We start from the raw sequence: 19377 nt of genomic DNA, 5'->3' as shown, positions 1-19377 counted from the left end.
ATGTGTGTACGTCATGTCAATTAGGTGTGCCTGCCTGTCTCCTCTATGTGTTCTAGTTAGAAACATAGAGGTCAATTGCCAACCAACACCTGGTCCTCTCATAGTGAGTTGTTTCCTTGGTGATCGGTGTCTCTGAGTCGGTGTATCCGCTGTCGCCGGCCTGTGGGAAATCAGCTCCTGTTTGAAGACATTCCCTTTGCACTGATTGGGCTTTTGACTGCTTGATCTGCGTGTAAGTAGTTGTTGATTTGACGGGGCCTTTGTTGCAGTGGAGATCTAGTTTTGGTTTCCTTCTGCCCAGCTGATGGGGACTGACATGAAAGTGCTCTCAGGATGTTTTATTCAGCGAGCGTCCCTCTCTCTCTCTCTCCCTCTATCGCTCTATCTGCGTGAAGTTTTCCATTGATACAGCAGCAGTATCTCCGTGTTGAACTGAGCCTCACTTACAGTAGAGTAGACGGCTTTTCCAAGCCAGACATCCTCAGCGGAAATTGTCGAAATGGAGAATAACGTGTACGTGATGTGACTCACGGCCGATCTAATCTCTTCTCCCTGTGGCTCTAACAGCAAGGGATTACTTTATCGAATAGGTCAGGTGTGTTGGTCGACTCGACTTCGTTGCTCCACATATTGACGTGGCAATTTTGGATATTGCGCATACTAGTGAGTGTCTCTGCAGGTGGAAATATATTAAATTGCCCACCTCTTTTGTTACAAGTTTGTCTGAGGGAACTGTAAACGGATCCGAAGCCCTGCCTGGAGGAAGCTCTGCAAGGGACTGGATATTTGAAATTACAGTTTTATTTTCTCTGTGTACATTGACTGAATCGCCCTGTGAAGTTGTAAGGTTGCGGTTCAGCAAATATATATGAGCCCCTGTTGTTCATCGTCGGTCTCCAGTACACAGCTACGCCCAGCGCTGGACTGCGTGCCACTCTGGTCGTCCAGGGAGGAATCCCTGTTTTATTTTCCAGCCACCTGCTCTCGGGTCCGCTCCCTGAGGTCGCCACCGGTGCCATGACCTCCTGTCAGACCGCATGCAGGGATGAGTCCCAAACCCCGGAGTTTCCTGTTTGACCGGTGCTAGAGCCCAGAAATAGCCACAGATTGGAGGAGAAGATTGCGCTGGAGGTTAGGCTTGTTTGACAACAAACTAATACAGATGTGAAATATTGGTTGAAGATGGCAATCTTAATTCAATTCAAGAATGATATGCTTAAATTTCTCCATTGAATTTAATATTTGTCTAATCTTGTATGTGAGATGTTACCATGCAAAGGGCTTTAATCGTTTCTCTCCCTATGTTAACGTGGTCTGTATAGATAACAGCACCTGCTTGTAATGTGTGTATTCATGCAGGATTACAACAACACTGAGGGGATATTAAGGGTTGGAGAGAAGTATATTTTTTGTCTCAGGCGTGATTATTGTTGCTTGCTTGGTTAATTTTAACTCCACTCTGGCTCTGTCGTCCAGATTTGAAACCGTTGCCCACAGTAACTGATGGAGACGGACGTGAGCGTGAACTCTCGGTTTAAAGCATCGACCTTGATGTCTGGGTGACCTCACCAACACGACATCATGATTGTCCATATTCAGACGAGTCGCGTGATCAGTTGGCGTCATGTTAACGTTGTTGAGTTATTGGATAAAAACATTTTGTTTTTATATGAAGTGTCTGCTTTTTTCTCTAGCTTTTGTTGCACCTGTTTAAATCCATAGAGGCTCGGTAAGAGACGGCCTGCAAATGATCCCACCTACACACCTAAGAGTCGGCAGCTGCTCTCCATCTCTTCCACCCTCCCTCTCTCTTGTTCCTCCTTCTTTCACACACACATACACGCGCGTAAAAGTATGCTTTAAGCCAGGACTTAAATTACTTTGTGAAATAATGCCCGCAGTTGCTGTTTTTATTATCAACACATTAACATGCGCTCGACTCTGGCTTGAGTCTTACTTCATTCTTCTTAGAACTCAGTATTGTTCACACATTAATCCACCATGCACGTGTTCATATTATACTTCCATGGTTTTATGCGTCTTCTGTGGATAAACATTGTGTCATTTCCATGTGTTTGTACAGTAAGAGTGCTCTATTAATCCACTTGTGTATATCTCTGCCTAAAGAGATAGTCTCTCTCTCTCTCTCTCTCTCTAGCCCCACTACTCCCACACACTCCCTCCCACATATCCTCCTCTGGTTGGGCTAATCATCGCCTGTCACTTTGCCACCCACACACACGCATGCACGCACGTGCACTTACACGCACATACACGCACACAAACATACATGTGCACACACACACCTGCCCTCCCTCCCTCTCTTTTCCATCTCTCCCTCTGTTTCTGCCATTCTCCTCCTCCTTTATTCCTCTTCATGAGAAAGTAGTAAGCACTTACCTCGGTGACATCTGTGGCTTTCCAACCCATTTTAGGAAATCCAGGATATTGTAGAGTTTGGGGCGCTAAAAATATTTACGACAATCTTCAATGACCAGCTCTCTTCTCCACTGTTTATATTCCTCAACTAAGAGGCTTGTTATTTTCCACACCACCCACAGCTAAATAGTTCTGAAATTCCTAGTATTTAGATGTGTCATAATTCCTAGGCCTCTTTTATCTTTGTTGACTGCCAGTCAGTGACCTTTGTACAAAAAGCTACCAAATGGCTGTGCGTTGAATCAGCCTGCGAGTGTTTGCACGTTGTAGAGATTACTTCTTCTGCCTCCGAAAACAACGTTGTAACTTTCAATACATTGACTTACTTTTTTTTAAATGTAAAAGTTCTCCTTCAGATGTCTTCTCAAATCGTTTGGTTGCATGATTATGCGTTGAGCACAACTCTCTTTGCGTGTTGTGAATAGAAGAACAAGAGTTACAGTTGATCGGGCTCATTGCATGCCATGCCATCAGCTGACCGGGCGTTTCGGGAACAAGTACAATGGCCTCTTGCTTACTGGGGGATTTTTAAAGGGGTTATATCATGGAAAAGTCTTTCATTTGCTTGTGCACATACATTTGGGTATCTGGAGTCCCTAATACTGCCCACAAAACTGTAAAGAAAAGTTTGATTCTGTTTTTGTTTTAAGCTGTACACTTTTGCTGTCAGAGATCAAATACATGAAAAACTGTTTGCAAAAAACAAACTATAGTTTATTAAACCAATGTGTATGTGTGTTGTACATGTTGCTGCACTGACGAACATAGATATACAGACCTAGTCTGAAGGAAGTAGGTTGTTCTGTATAGGACTCGCTGGTATGGTCGACCTGATCCTTTCGAGTCCTCAGAGGAAGTCCAGTTTGAGATCTGCTCTGCCCGGCTGGCTGTGTTCAACTCTCACTGGTGTCAGACTACAAGCTCCCGGCCTCATTCGAGCAGATGTACTGTATGTTTCACAGACATGTATTTCATTGTTGCTATGGCTTTCCTTCATCCTATCCTGGGGTTAACATTTAATAATGAACCGGCTCCTGGGCCATTTGGCTGATTAGTCGGTTCTCAAGAACCTGAAAGGAATGTGAAGGTCTTAGAGTTCAGCCCGCCAGCCAGAGGAAATCAAATATCGTTCTCCCTTCTTATCAACCGCTATAACCTTGCTAATTGCCATGTTTTAATATCACACATGATTCAGCACAAAGACATGTCTTTTGGGAAATGACATGCATTAGATGAATAAATGGGGTCACTTTGTAGTCAACAGGTGGATTGCTTTGGGAGGCTGATGATGGGGAGAGGGCCCCCACAAAAAGCACCTCATAGCCCTCCCAGTAATAATTACCTGCTGGATGAAGAAGATTCACAGAGGGAAAATGAGGCTGCAAACTGAGTTGTCTTTTTTAGGTTCATGGACCTGGGGCATATACTTATTAACATGTCTGCTGCAAAATGGGAGACATTAGCAGTGGCAGGTGAAGAGTTAACTCTGACATGTTGAGTTAATAAGCACCCATAAGTACACATACTGTATACACACAACTCGCTCTCACTCTCTCTCTCTGTCTTCAGTATGGCCTACCTCTCTCTCTCTCCCTCTGCGTGTTTCCCTCTGTCTTTCTGTCTTCAGTATGCCCTCTCTCTCGCTCTGTTTCCCTATGTCTCTCTGTCTTCAGTATGCCTACCTCTCTCTGTTTCCCTCTATGTCTTCAGTATGGCCTCTCTCTCTGGCTCTCTGTTTCCCTCAATATCTCTCTGTCTTCATTATGGCCTTCCTCTCTCTCTCTGCATGTTTCTTTCTATATCTCTCTGTCTTCAGTATGGCCGACCTCTCTCTCTCTGTTTCCCTCTATGTCTCTCTGTCTTCAGTATGACCTACCTCTCTCTCTCTCTCTGTTTCCCTCTATGTCTCTCTGTCTTCAGTATGGCCTACCTCTCTCTCTCTCTCTGTTTCCCTCTATGTCTCTCTGTCTTCAGTATGGCCTACCTCTCTCTCTCTGTTTCCCTCTATGTCTCTCTGTCTTCAGTATGGCCTACCTCTCTCTCTCTCTTTGTTTCCCTCTATGTCTCTCTGTCTTCAGTATGGCCTACCTCTCTCTCTCTGTTTCTTCAGAATGGCCTACCTCTCTCCTCCACCAGCACCTGTCCCTGTTTAAATGAGAGCAGAGGAACTCTTTTCTTAGCTCTGTCCCAACAGCCCAGGGGTACCTGCCTTCTCCTGCTCTATTTCTGAGGTACGCACTGCATGATGGGAAGCAAGTGGTCCCCACGCTCTCCATCTATACTCATTCACGTTGCCCTTCATTTGTTCGTGGAAGCGGCATGTGCTGAGGGTGAGGTAGATGCAGCTGGGATGGACATGGACAAACTTGCACAGATGACTCTCTCTCTCTTGTGCTTTCTCTCTCTCTCTTTCTCTCTGTGTTTCCTGTACACATCTTCTCACACTCAGTAGACACGTAATAATGTCTCTCTTTACTTTTTGTGCTAATTACACTGGCAACGTAAAGCATATGTCACTCAACGTGATCCCTTGTAATTAGTAGGTAGGAGCGGCAAATCTTATTTTCTAATTTTATTTTTTCAAAAACTCACATTTTAGCATCCTTTTTAGTCACTTTAAAATGTGTTGAAATAATAATGACGACGTGCCTCCCATTGTTTCCTCTCACCAGTGCACAGTCGTGCTTCAATAGCCTTTTGACCCTTGTTTTTCTAGGGCGTTTAACTGGCTAGATCAAATAACATCCACTCGGAGGCTCTCGCTTTGCCACTCCTTGAATCTCCATACCTCAACAGGTAGATGCACGACTGCTGTTTTTCAAGCATGAGCAGCTTTAGAGAGAAAACGCTGTATCATGTAAGCTTAAAATGGTGTACGGGTTCACGTCGGGTTCTTTTCCGTTACATCGAGGCCATCGCTGCGTTCTCAAAGGAACTTTCCCCATCACTACACTTTTTGCTCCACTCATGTCCATCTGCCCTCAAACAAAATACGTTTCTCTTTTATGTCAAGCTTTCTTCACTTTGAACTTCGTATTCTTATATTCTCAGATAACTGTCAGAGAGAAAAAGAAACCGATCTTTTAATGGATTCCACCCACACCCACAAACTCACACATCATAATCCGTATGTCAGAGTAACTGTTTCTGATTTTGATCCGGCATCTTTTTTTATTATTTTAGCCCACTTATTTCTACCTCCTTTGTCGCTATAAGTTTCTCCTGAGTTTGTCAAAGCAATCCAAGTTCTTTTAATTCCTCTCTTGTGCTTTCAGCAACAAGTAAAAGCAGATATGATGTTAGTGTGCTGCAGTGATCAAACATGCTCTCTTGGGACATTCCTTTTTAAATTGTTTATGAGAGCTTAAGTTTAAGTCATTGATTGCTTTTCCATCCTTGTGTTTGTTTCTGTTCAGTTATTGAGCCTCTGGACCCTGTAAAATCACAGAAGACAATGTGAAACGTATATAGATTTATATTTAATGACTATCACATGTCAGGTTTTGTCATCACTGGTTACCCCTGAGCGCTATGACCCAGCATTATGGTTAAGGAACCAACGGAGAAGCTGCAGCAGGTTGAGAAATATCAGCTATGCAGCTATTGCATAACGAGGGAGCAGGAAATCAAGAATTATAAGATGTTTGCTTCAGCCCAAAGTCCTGCTCCACTTCTGAATTAGCTTTTTTATCAGCTATTGAGAATGTCACCTGTGTGTTCTGTTCCTTGTCATGGTCGTTGGGTTAAAAGCAGTTATTGTAACTTATTGTGAAATACTCTAATTTCTTTTCACAAAATACATCTCCCATCAGGCATTGACTACTCAGGACTCATGGTATCTAGTTGTCTGAGTTCTAAATAAACTAGTCCTGGAATAACTATTCTGCTGTCTTTGTTACGGTCGTACACAACATAAATACTCGCCGTACATAAATCTGCCGCTTCATGTTTCAGCTTTTTGCTGTTATAAGATGTGTTGCGTGGTTTCGGCTGGGAGAGCAGCAGCTTAGAAAGAGGCCAGGATTGGCTCAGATACCAGATGGATGATTGCAATGCACAACAACCTACCTGAGACCTTCTTAAAATACATGCAAAGACTCTGGCCCACTTCTCTTTGACCAGTCCTGCATGTCTGCTGTTAAGCCTTCATTATGGCCTAAATGCATGACACCATTGCTGGACAAAGTTCTATTGGGTTAGTAGGTTGAACAGATGTGATGGCGGCGCTTCTAATTTTAGTCGCGCGTCACGTATACAGTGTGTCAATAGTTTTCTCTTGTGCGAGGATGTGCTTGAGTAAAGTGGGGAAGAAGTTCATTATTTACGTCTGGCACGCTATCCGCTTCCACAAAACACCTGCCACTTATTTGTTTCCCTTATGAGTTGGCATGCTAGGTCAGCAGATATTCACTGTCTTGTTTACACACACACACACACACACACACACACACATACTGTACACAGACTACAGGTGGGAGCACTCCACTTTCCTCCCCAGGGAAGTGCAGATGCTGATGTGGTGATAGCTGATAGTACGAGTGGAGATCTCTTGAACAGTGTTTTGTAACACTTTGCAGCCGCTGCACCTCATCTTGCAACTTCTCCCATGGCAACGACCCTAGCATTATCCTGCTTCCATGACAACCCGTAGTGAATCCCACTTGACCTTCACCAGTGATTCAGTCCACCTCCATTCTTCTTCCTCCCTCCATCTGTCTCTCTTGTTCTCTCTGTTCAACATTGCTAACTTCCACTTGTTTTTTTCCTTCATAATTGTTCCGCTCCGTAGCCCACATTCTGTTTTTCTCTTTCTCTACCCGTGTGGGTGTATCATCGTTTCTGTTACACAAGCAGTCGATGCATCGACACAAGCCCATGTCATACTTCAGGGGACAGGCGGTTCACAAGTCAACGCTTCCTTCTGTGACTCAGTAGTTTCGGCTGGCGGGCATGTGGCCGCCTGTCGCTGAGCGGCAGCTGAAGGTGCCGATCAACCACAGAGGAACTCTTGTTTCCTGTCCGCCAGGGACACGAGCAGGGTCGGCTCGAGCTGGGGGAAATGTATACAGTAGTGACGAGTAAAGCGTTTACTTGCTGGTGTGTGCTGTTGTTTATCTGTGTCTAAATGTTCAGTGTGCTCGTTCATGAGTGTGAGTCACTGTGGCTATCGAGCTGTCGGTCATGCCGCTCTTATCTCGTATGCGGATATCCTCGTCGGGCTGGCAGCTGAGCTTTTACACTTGGTCTCGCAGGTCGTGTGATGCCTGCCAAATAATTTCGGCACGAAAAACAATAACGTCGCCGAGCACATTCAAATGTTCCACGTTGTGCCTCCTTTATTGGTTCTTCATTGAATTATCCGCCGTTCAACTTCCCCTGAAGGTTGCAGTCCAATCGTCTTGTGTCGATGTGCGATATGATATCAAAGTTGCCATGGTAACTGTTTGCATCTCCAAAGTGTGAGTACATTTTTTTTTTCTTGCTTTCTATGCTGTGGCCTCGTACCCAGTAATGAAACTGCAGATGACGAGATGAGATCTCTCGCAGATTCATTCATTCTGTACCTTTCTGGTATCTGAAAAAAAAAAGTGTGTGTGTGTGCGTTTATATCCCATAGTCTGCATTGACGATCTATGTCGCGCACACACTCTGGCCTTGTTTGCTTCTTCCACGTTGAGGAGAAATTCATATCGATCAATCTTTTTTGTCCAGCCTTTATGTTCGTGCTCCCGAGTTCTCCATTTTTTTCCGTGTGTGTGTGAGAGAGACGGGCAGGGATGGCTGCTCATTTGTTAATTGATCCAGCTGGTTGAAGCCGCCAACAGAATGCCTGGGTTTCTAAGCCTGATGATCAGGGATGAGTATCTGTAAGCTGCTTAGCCGGCCTGCTGGGAACTGACTGGATACTTTATTCCTCTGCTTCTGTGAGGCATAGATATCAGTAGGTTGCACAGTGGGAAGAAGGACTGGCTCACCTGGGTATACAGGAGTTGTGGGACCAGTAGATGCACTGAATTGAGCATGTATTAAAAGAGAAAAGTCTTTTAAACACTATTGATTTCCGAGACACAAACATTACACGTTTCTGCATGATCACGTCAACAAGATGGTTGAAATGGAATTTGACTTATTAGTAGGTCATTAGTTATAATTGAGTTAAACCACTGTTTAAAAAGGCCCATGATTGTGCATAATGTTCAGGAATTCATCTGTTTGCCATCAATGTAACTCTAAATTAACTTGATTAAAAAATATGCTCATATCTCCTACCAAATATATATATATATATGTATAGCTTGTTATAAACTATATATATAGATTGTTTTCCAGCTCAAAATATATATTTTTTGCATAACCTTGATGATGTATTGTATGTGTTGGGCCCTCCATATAGTCTAACGCTCTAACCTGCTTCACTGTGTGTCTGTAGCTCTCTGCATTGTACGTGCTGTCTGTTGAGATGGAGACCACTCCAAAGCCCTTTGGGGAAGACCAACGTTTTTTCTGAAACCCCTTCAGCACAAGTTCTGTTTCACTTCTGAAGCATTTTGTTATTGGTTGAGATGTGCTCTTACAGGTCCGCTTTCATACGAGGACACAACAGGGGAGAGGGAGAATGACAAATCTGATGTGCTCTCTAAGTGTTGCACTTCAGTATGCATCTCCTACTCAGCCACACATGTCTAGTACTTACTTTTTAGTAAACGGCATCCCTTTCTGCAGGAAAACAGTGATGCATTCTTCCACAGTTCAGTGTTCAGCGCCACCTTTCCCAAAATATGATGGATATTTATAAACTGCAATTAAAAAGCTATTTCTTTGCAGATAATTGCAATTTTTATAAAGTATACCACAATATGATCTGGCACAGCATTATTGATATTTACATAGCATACCTCTTATTGAGCTCTACTTACTTCTCATTAAATGTACACAATAATCGACAAATGATTGAATGTTTCTTGAATAATCAATTCCAACTATTATTAATACGAGGTGACACCACAGATTTCCCCCAGGCAATAACCCAGATGTAATATGTCAGACAGAGCTAAAACTGAGGGGCTTTGGACCTGATGGTCATGGAAATGTATGTGTGTCTCATTTCTCTGTACATGCAGATCTCACTCTGTCTTTCCACCAGGTCTCTCTATGTATATGTGTCTTTCGCTCAATTTAGCTCTTTGTTTTCCTTTTCCTGACAATGCACTGCATATTCAGAAGAGGCAGCCTGTAGGTATATGAACATGAACAACTCTCACTAGCTGCATGACCCTCCTTATCTCTTCCCTTTTGGTCATTTCCTTTTTGTGTGGAGACTTTAACCTTTCTTTGAGGTATTTTTTTTTCAAAGTATAAAATCACAATGCCTGATAAGATTAATCAAAGAAAGAAAGGCAACATGTTTGAGCTCCACAAGACATCAGCACCTACACGCTTGAAGAACCAGAATTTAATTTTAAGCATTTTGTCTCCCCCCATTTTTCATACTTGTCATCACCTGTTATCGTTTCATTTCTCTGTTTTCCGATACTTTGTACCGAACAAAACCAACTTCCATCATGTTCTCCGTTGTCCCAGTAACGAGTCACGTGTCCTGTATGTTTGAGTCTCTCGTATTGCTGCATGAGCTTTGCACGCTGGGGTCTCTCTGTTTCTCTCTCTCTCTCTCTTGCCTTTCTTGTTTCTTCCTTTTTTCCCTCTAGCTCCCTACTCCTCTCCTCTCTGTTTCTCTGCTCGAGGAATGCTTGTGCTGTTGAGTGTTGTTCACGTGTTCCCTGTCTCCCTCTTTCTCTCTGTGCAGGGGATGTGCTGTTCCAGATGGCGGAGGTCCACAGACAGATCCAAGTGCAGCTAGAGGAGATGGTTGGTATTCCAAGCTCAAAGGGTTTGTGGCTTTGTGGTTCCACACCACACAGGCGTTGGCGGGGCAAAAGGTCTCGTAATGTAATATTTTCCCAATAGTCGTTGTCCCTGAGCCCTCGATCCCCTGCGGGCAGCACATGGATTCAGGATAATGAAATGAGGGTGAACCGCTATTGAATGAACGGACATGCTGAGTGTGTATAATAAATCCAGGCTGCTAATTCTAGAGGTGGCTGGAGAAGTGGAGTGAGTTAATTGAGCCAGTCTGGCATTCTGGGTAATATGCTTGTGTGATTGAGTTGTCAACAGCTCGTCAATATAAAGTCCATTAGTGGGTGTTCAGTATGGAGGAAGCCCTCGGTGACCAGCATGTGGATGCCCTGGAGCTGGAGCCAGATGCTCTTATGTCTATATCTGCTGCTGCGCCAGTACTGACTGTCCTTGTGCACGTAAGCTCCTCAACATGGCTCCAGTCGAGGAAATCAAATTCAGACAAAATTCACAGTCCTCACTGCAAAAATGATTTCAGCCATTAAAAGATTAAACTCCCAAAGTCTGATTTTTTTTTTACATTTTAAGACATCCAGTTTTGTCCATTTAAACTGTATAATTTAAATGTTGCATGGAATGTAACACATTGCACATATTGTAACCTATGCGCATTCATATATATTTGTTCTACATCGAAACCAGACTTTCAATTTAGTATTTTCATTCAATTCATCCAAAGATTTCCGAGTTGGAAATGTTTAATTGTAAACTGTTATTTAAGATTCCATCATTAACAGTGGGTCACTGAATGCCAGCAGAGCAAAGATTGAAGATTGTGTTCTCATATGGTAGCCGCTTCTTCAGGCAGGTCAGTTCACAATCTAGTGACTAAATATTGTGGCAGATAGCGCTGAATCCGTGACAGTGACAGTGATTTGCAAGCTGAGAGAGGCTTCACAGGCCAGGACTTTGTTGATAAAACATTTATTCAGTGACTGAGAAAATGAGGATAACACATTTATTGTAATAACGTATTTGTCTATTGCATACAAGCTAATGTGGAAAACATTGTCTTTTACCTTGGTATCCACGTGCAGTCTGCATGATTAACTTAATTTTATTTAACTTTTTTTTTGTGCCCTCCCCCCTACCCACAGTTGAAATCCTTCCACAATGAGCTGCTCTCTGAACTGGAGAAGAAGGTGGACCTGGATTCTCGTTATCTGACTGTGAGTATCTGATTGTCTTGTTCTCCCGGATCCCGAGGATAGCCTCAATCCAATAAGTGCCCTTCATATTATATATAATTTGTGGGTCCTTACATTACATTACATCAAATCTGTTGAGGCCTGATTATGTGATAATCGAGGCAGAGTTGTGTTTTAGCATCATGATCAAAGTCTGAGCCCATTAATGTGTGTGTTTGTGTGTTTTTAAAGAGATGATTTGAAATAACATTTCACGTCTGCTCACCCGTCAAGGGTAGACTGATTATAATAAACCCCTCCTGGAGTGAGTGTGAGTGTGTAAGCACTGTGGAGCTGGTCTACAAGAGATATCTTTAGAATGAGTGGGCTGCAGCCGGAGTGTATAGCAGCAGTGCTTCGTTGTTGTTTTGGGGGATGGTATAATGTTGCCATTATTGTATTGTACTGTCGGAAGAACCACATTACGAGCTGCTTCGGCTTACAGGCACTAACACACTTACACACACTTAATATGATATTACTCCTAAAATGGAATGGAAAAAATGGTTGTTTACAGTCTTCTGGCCTCGAGACCTAACAACAAAGAGGGCTGATTAGTAAAATCAGATGTTGTCGTTTTGAGATCAAAGTGTTTTGATTTATCATTTAAATTTATTTATGTCCATCTTCAAGTAATCATGGACTCCATACACATCTGCCACATTACTGTTGTATGCTGTCCACATGTATATGGAGAAATATATTGAAATGTTTCAGCCTTCTTTCATTTGTTCAGATTCATCCAGTATTATGGACACTTCTATCGTGACGTATCCCTGAGGTTTTAACATCCATTACGTTGAATTACTTTCCTCCAGCTCTGCTCTGGTGATAATGGCAGTCATTTTGCCTCAGACTTTGTGAATTAATCATCTGAAATTGTGAGTTCAAAAAGACTCGAAGGAAAGCGCTGTTTTCCAAGGCTGTGAAGTGTGTGTGTGTGTGTGTGTGTGTGTGTGTGTGTGTGTGTGTGTGTGTGTGTGTGTGTGTGTGTGTGTGTGTGTGTGTGTGTGTGTGTGTGTGTGTGTGTGTGTGTGTGTGTGTGTGTGTGTGCGTGTGCGTGTGCGTGTGCGTGTGCGTGTGCGCGCGTGTGTCCGTCCAGCGGTACATTTTGCTTTGTTCTCCGTCTCTCTTTCTTTTGTCATGCATAATTCCGTATGCAGGGTTTTACAAGACTGAGGTCAGAATGTGGGCATTCAGTAAAGCTGAAATGCAGAAACAAATGCACATACTGTAGATTAGCAGTGAAAGTAAATATTTCCGGCAGATAAACTGCAAGAGACGAGGGTCAGATGACCAAAGTTCATCTCCTGTCCTCTCTGTTTGTACCAGATTGAATCCCAGTAATGATCTGTCTGCAGTAAGGAGCCAGTGATTGAGTCGTGGGTATTGGTGCGGCAAACAAAAGTCAACGAGCGTTTCATTTGTTAATTAAAAAGAACATTTCAGCTTAAATGAGGTGAACGCTTAAGGGATATTATCTTGTCTACCCAATTTCACCATGAAAACTTTTCACAATACCCAATTGTGTCCTCCCTAACCATCAATACACTGTGCGAGGGAGGGAGGAGGGGGATCCCCGGCATCGGGGAGTTAAAGATATGGATAGCAGAGCAACCCATTTTCACAAGGAGCGACTGAAATTATACATTGTTTATTGTTATTGAGCTTCAAAGACACCGGTGCAAAAGCATGCTTCTGTCCCATATTGAGAATAGTCCTCACCTGGAAGATAAAGTCAACATGTGATTGTTGTTGAGAGGTTTCCAGCTCAGACCCACAGAGCTAATGCCGCCCACTGCCTGTGTCATACTGCTCATCCTCCAGTGGCAACAACGGCTTCCTTTCAGCTTCCTTTTCAGCCAAAAGGTACCGAGAGGATACCTACGTCCTCTGTGTCTTGCAGTACGCAAATGTAGGTGTTGAACCCTCTTGCACGAGCTCTCCTCAGCCAACGTTGTCTCGTACAGAAACCGCATAAGCTTTGTCACACCAGACACAGTTACTATAGCAACAGAGCTGGTTCAGCTTGGAAACAAAGTTGTTATTCTCAATAAATAATTAATCAAACGAGCAAACGAAATAAATCTACTCTGGTTGTAAAAGGACGATGCCAATCGTTTTGTTACAAATCACTCATTAGGTTTGGCCGTGTCGGCTGCCTCTGATTTCTTTTCTTTGAACCAACCTAAGAAAATAGTCTTGAAATGTGCCGGAGATGAGTAATCACTTACAGTGGACGTTTAAAGAGACACAGTCAAGAGCGTTGTTGTTGTTGTACAATCAAACCTGGAAAACATAAAAATAAGCAAACAAGGCAAATACAGACTCTTGTGAATGTGCTTGTTTCTTCAGAGTAAAAAGAAAGCTTCAAAATTATTGCTTTCAGATGCCAAAAAGACAATCGCACATGCATATAAATAAAGTTGAATACAGTGGTTTCTTTTGAAGGTAAGTTAATTAGTCTGAAAACCTTTTAGAAATAGGTTCGGGAGTCACGTTACGCATTTGTTCACATCGTCAATCCCCAGGCTTTTTGAATTGTGGACCTGATTTAGTGCTTCTCTGTTCCTCCCCACACAGGCTGCCCTGAAGAAATACCAGATCGAACACAAGAGCAAAGGGGAAAGTCTGGAGAAGTGCCAGGCTGAGCTGAAGAAGCTGCGCAGAAAGAGCCAGGGCAGCAAGAACCCCTCCAAGTATGGAGAGAAGGAGATGCAGGTGAGCCTCACAAGTAAACAACAGGGGGTGAAGATGTCTCCTGACCATCGCAATGGAACGCTCAATTCAGAATGACATTTGGTCCACTGTGCAGGGAGACTGTAAAGCACTCAAAACAAATCAGCGTTAAACCTCAAGCCAGTGTGTAGCCTTGCTGTACTTTTAGCAGAGTGTGTGTGCATGTGGGTGACTGTTGGATTGCACTTGTATGAGTCTTAGAGCAAAAATACTGACTTTATTCCTTTTTAAAGTGAAGAGAAATCACAAAACAGCCAGGATGGGGGAGGCGGTGGCGACGAGGTGCCCTGAGTGGGAAGGCAAAGAGTGGAGGTTTGTTTATGAATTGTGTGTCCTCGCCAATTCTCAACAACATCTATAGACATGCAGCCGGCACAAAATGCTAAAAGATAATAAGATAAGCTTCACTCATTAATGTACCGAAGGATGCATTTACCTAAGCCAATGTGTTTCTGCACATGACTTTGATCAGGGTTTTAACAGAATTAATAAAAGCACAGCTGCTTTAAGCGCAACAAAATAACCCACTCAGTTATCCTGCCCAGAGGATTTACCTGAAGCACAGACACCTCAAGATAAGAGCTTAAAGCATAGCTCTATTATCTACTAAGATTATGCCATTTATAGTTGTTGTTTTGTTCTTAAATATATAAGTATATAAGAAGGAACATGTTTGATATACAGCAGAATGCTATTTAATCCTCCTGTTACCTGAGGGTCAATTTGACCCCATTTAATGTTTAACCCTCCTGTTACCTTTATATTTACTGACATATTTTACCATTGGGGTCAATTTGACCCCAGCAATTAAAACCTCCAGAAAATTATTAGAATTAATATTGTTTTCCAAGTTTAAGTGTGAGGTACTTTATGTTTGTTTGTTGACTACCTAAATAACCCTTTAAATATATAAGAAAGTTGATATTTCTTATATGTTTGACACAGTGAAAAACAGCCTGGGGTCAAATTGACCCCAAAGAACACCGACATTAAACATTGAATGGGGTCAAATTGACCCTAAAGGTAACAGGAGGGTTAATATATAGGTCATAATGTGGACACGAAAAGAAAAGTCATGTGATTATGTTGCTGAACTATGAATATGTTTATTTATTTTTGTTTTGGTAAAGATAGTTAGGTGACGTGGCACGTAGTGGGCATGCATTTGTAACTGTTATGGTACATATCTGAATACAACATGTGTATCAAAGACAATACTTTTGGCTACGGCTTTGGTCTTCAGTATCCGATGACTGACCGTCAAAATGGATCTATATCAAACTGGAGCAGTCGCATGATTCACTGACGGAACAAAGCACTGTTTGTTTTGGGCGTCATCATTCGTGTGATTATTTAAAGCAACCTCCGACACAGCGGCTCAGGTGAAATTAACTTTGAGTTGGAATGAACCCTCGTTGTTAGACATAACTTAATTAGTTATCCGTCATATTTATTTTTCCATCAACTGACCGCCTACTTGACAGGTGATGTAGTGTTCCTCTTACACACACACACACACACACATCCAGACCATCTCTGTATTATATTAGATTTTACTTTATTCATCCCCAGGGGGAAATTTATTGACGCAGCAGCAAAAAAAATTGACAAATATAAAAATAGCAGGGAATATTACATCCAACAAGAAAATTTAAAAAATAAAATAAAGTGTATATAGTGTCTCTAAAGTATAAAGTGACAGCGGTGCAAGGTTTATTGATGATTAATTTGAGCAGGATTTGGCCAGAGGTGGTTAATAATAAAGTCTAATAGAAAACCGTTAGCCTACACCGTGCAGTTGGTTAAAAGTCATTTGTCGGTTAATTCCTCTTACTGTCGAACTGAAAGAAAATAAATGACGCAGCAGGAGTTACAACGGTTCTTTCATAAGGATATCACTAGAAGCTGGAAGTCTGACTGCCTGGAGGGGCGCGAGCAGGTCGAGGCTTGCAGGGTAATAGCTGAGCCGTTGTTTTCTCGTTGTGTGACCGCCCATGACGGATTATGATCAATAGCTGGACTTGAAACATGATTCTTCAAACGGGTATGGCTACAGTGTTTCATAGAGTCCATTGGGTATGAAAACTTAGCTCTTTGCTAACAATGATGTAGAATAAAGCACCTCCTCTGCCCAGGGCTCTGAGTTTTTTTAGTCTCACACACATACACAAATCTGCCCTTTTTTTGTCGGGTGGTGTGAGCGTGCTGGTTGATCTGACTGCTTTGTCACATTGAGCTGGTTCCACTGTGTCAGAAGTGCCATTATGAAGTGTCAACGCGTGCAGCAGTCCAACTGTGTGGCCAGGTTCAGCTCCAACACCATCATCAAGTTTGCGGATGACACAGTGGTGGTGGGCCTGATCTCCGACAACGACGAGAAGGCCTACCTGGAGGAAGTTGCTGATCTGTCACTCTGGTGCCAGGACAACAGCCTCATCATGAATGTCACCAAAACTAAGGAGCTGATTGTGGACTTTAGGAAGGTACAACAACAGAGGACGTACTCACCACTGGGGATTAACGGGACTACTGTGGAGAGGGTGAGCGGGTATAAATACCTGGGAGTCCACATCACCGAGGATCTGACATGGTCAACAAACACAGACACTCTGGTGAGAAAGGCAAGGCAGCGCCTCTACCACCTCAGGCAGCTGAGGAAATTTAAAGTTTCCCAGAGGATCCTTCAGTCCTTCTACTCTGGAGCTGTAGAGGCGTCCTGACAGGAAGCATCACAGCCTGGTTTGGCAACTGCTCCGCTCAGGACAGGAAGGCTCTGCAGAGAGTAGTGCGTTCGGCTGAGCGCACTATTGGAACTACACTCCCACCCTGCAGGACTTGTACACCAGGAGGTGCAGAACCAGAGCCGGCAGGATCATGAAGGATCCTCACCACCCCAACAACAGACTGTTTCAGCTGCTGCGGTCAGGCAGGCGCCTCCGTAGTCACGCTGCAAGAACAGAGAGACTGAGACGGAGTTTCTTTCCTCAGGCCATCAGGATTGTGAACTCCGACCTCACCAGGACCCCCACATAGACCCACACAACTGCCCCTCTTAGGCACACACACACACACACACACACACACACTTACTGTAAATATTGTGTTGTTTTTTATTTGTAAATAGTGTGTACTTGTTGCCCTTGCACATTCCTGCTGAGCATTGCCACTTTCATTTCACTGCACACCCTGTGTGTGTATGTGACAAATAAAACATCTTGAATCTTGAATCTTGAAAAAAGCCCCGCATGGAGCCGGTCTGGGCTGGGAGCGCACTAAGCCAGAGCATCAGTCATGAATGGCAAGTTGTTACATGTTCCCTCCTTCCTCGTCGGTTGGATACGACGTGCTCTTTCAGGTTAGGTGGAGCACAGTTTGAAGAACGGGAACAGGAGGAATATTTTATTCCAAATAGATTAATTTTGTCCAAAATGAAAATCTAAAAATACTAATCTCAATTTATATTAAGGGCCCATAGAGGCTGTAGTATTGATCAAACCCCAGAATACAAATGTGTTTTATATACCTACAGTCCGTTTAGCTTCTCTTTTTTTTTAGAGCCTTATGAGTAGTGATGGTAATTTAGAGTTTATAGGCGGCCTGTGAGGGTCATTAGAAATAAACGGTTCACCCCCTGAGGAGTTTGAAGATGCTTTGTCATGACACAAGATCTCGGTTGCAATATTTGCAATGTATCCCAAAAGGGATGCTGATACTCCTGGCAAATATATTACCTGGTCTAGTTGGTAGTTTAGCCGGAAGGTGACGACAGGCAGACAAAAGGTCAGGAGTTCACTAAAAAGTGAAGGTGGACCGAGGACCACGATGCCATGTATCGTGGCCATCGGTGCGTGCCCGTACTGTATGATAGCGTTTCTCGCTGTAGTTTAAAGAAGATGTGGCGGCAGGCAAGAAAGTAGTAGCGCCACACTCTTACTGTGTCTCTGGCTGAACAATTGGCCCCATCTGCGCCGAGCAGCGAGATCATCAGGCTCAAGACTCATAACTTCAGTTCGCAGAGAAAAGGAAAATCAATCTCCTTTATCCATTTTCAGCCTGCTCCCTTCCCCTGATCGTATCACGGCTGTGGGCGTGTGACGGACTCTTTGTGCCGGAGTCCCCCGGGGAGGACGACACACTCGGAGGGAGAGAGCCCTGCGCTCTTTCAAGATGCTTCACAATTACATCCGCCTTGAAAGGCTTTGACGGTGACCAGCGTCGAAGATTATTTAGTTTAAATTGTGACAGGGATGGGTTCTTTCAGGCAATACGAGGCCCTTGAGAAAGTTGCAAAGGCAAGATCAACATTTCCTCATCCTCCTCCTGCGCATCCTCCTCCACTCCTTTGTTATTCTAGCAGATGCGAGGCACAAAAGTCCTCTTTTTATATCTCTCTTTTTATTAAAAAGTAAAGTGTGTCTGAGCACAGTCTGTCAGCGGCCACAGATGGTAGGCCGCGTTTCATTGATTGCGCTCTCTCTCTCTCTCTCACTCTTTGCTGTTGTCTCTGTCGATCTCTTTGTCTGTCTCTTTGTCGGTCTTTCCTCCCTTCCCTGTTCTCACCTGTCTTAAGACACCTTTTCATCAATGGATAAAGCCACTGCCAAAATGATAATCGGCTCATTATGTAGATCAGTGGAGTGGACCAAGGTAGCAGGAGAAAGGGGATTCATCGAGATAAACTCCTCCTCGTCTCATTGGCTGTTAATAAGAGCTCAGGCGGAGATGGGGGGACGGAGTTCAGGATTAAGAATGAATATTTCGAGATGCTTGATGAGCTCCGGGTAACTTCAGCTTGGTGTCATAAAATTGAAAAGGGATACTGACCTGGAATCGTGGATTCATATGGATGAGGAGGAGGAGGGGGGGGGGGAGGATGCTGTTGACGTGCAGTGGATAAACGCTGACAAACGCACCCACCCGATTTGATGCGGGTACTGTAGGTGGAGGTGTCTACTGCTGTGCGCCCTGCAGTGTTGCAAAGCAATTCTTTTGATTCCAAAGAGTGCTGATGATGAAGGAGCTGAAGAGTACGCCGAAGCAGCTCCTAACTGTGCGGGAGACATGCTTTTGAATCCCCGCGGGAAAGCAAATGAAT

The 19377-nt window shown here is 43.5% G+C and overlaps 1 protein-coding gene across 6 annotated transcripts in view; it reads left to right on the top strand.

The window, feature by feature from the left end:
* baiap2a (BAR/IMD domain containing adaptor protein 2a) overlaps nucleotides 1–19377 on the top strand; it is a 54393-nt gene that overhangs the window by 21495 nt on the left and 13521 nt on the right. For 5 of the 6 annotated variants that reach the window (XM_056408136.1, XM_056408135.1, XM_056408133.1 and 2 more), the window contains exons 4-6: nucleotides 10244–10305; nucleotides 11454–11525; nucleotides 14127–14264. In XM_056408136.1, coding sequence (XP_056264111.1) covers nucleotides 10244–10305; nucleotides 11454–11525; nucleotides 14127–14264 — 272 coding nt within the window. Of the gene's footprint in view, nucleotides 1–9660; nucleotides 9677–10243; nucleotides 10306–11453; nucleotides 11526–14126; nucleotides 14265–19377 lie in introns of those variants that run through there. The other variant, XM_056408137.1, reaches the window with a different exon arrangement.

This window comes from Pseudoliparis swirei, chromosome 23 (genome assembly GCF_029220125.1).
Source record: "Pseudoliparis swirei isolate HS2019 ecotype Mariana Trench chromosome 23, NWPU_hadal_v1, whole genome shotgun sequence".
Classification (NCBI taxonomy): domain Eukaryota; kingdom Metazoa; phylum Chordata; class Actinopteri; order Perciformes; family Liparidae; genus Pseudoliparis; species Pseudoliparis swirei.
Note: the sequence above shows the minus strand (reverse complement) of the source record. Positions and strands in the feature narration are given on the sequence as shown.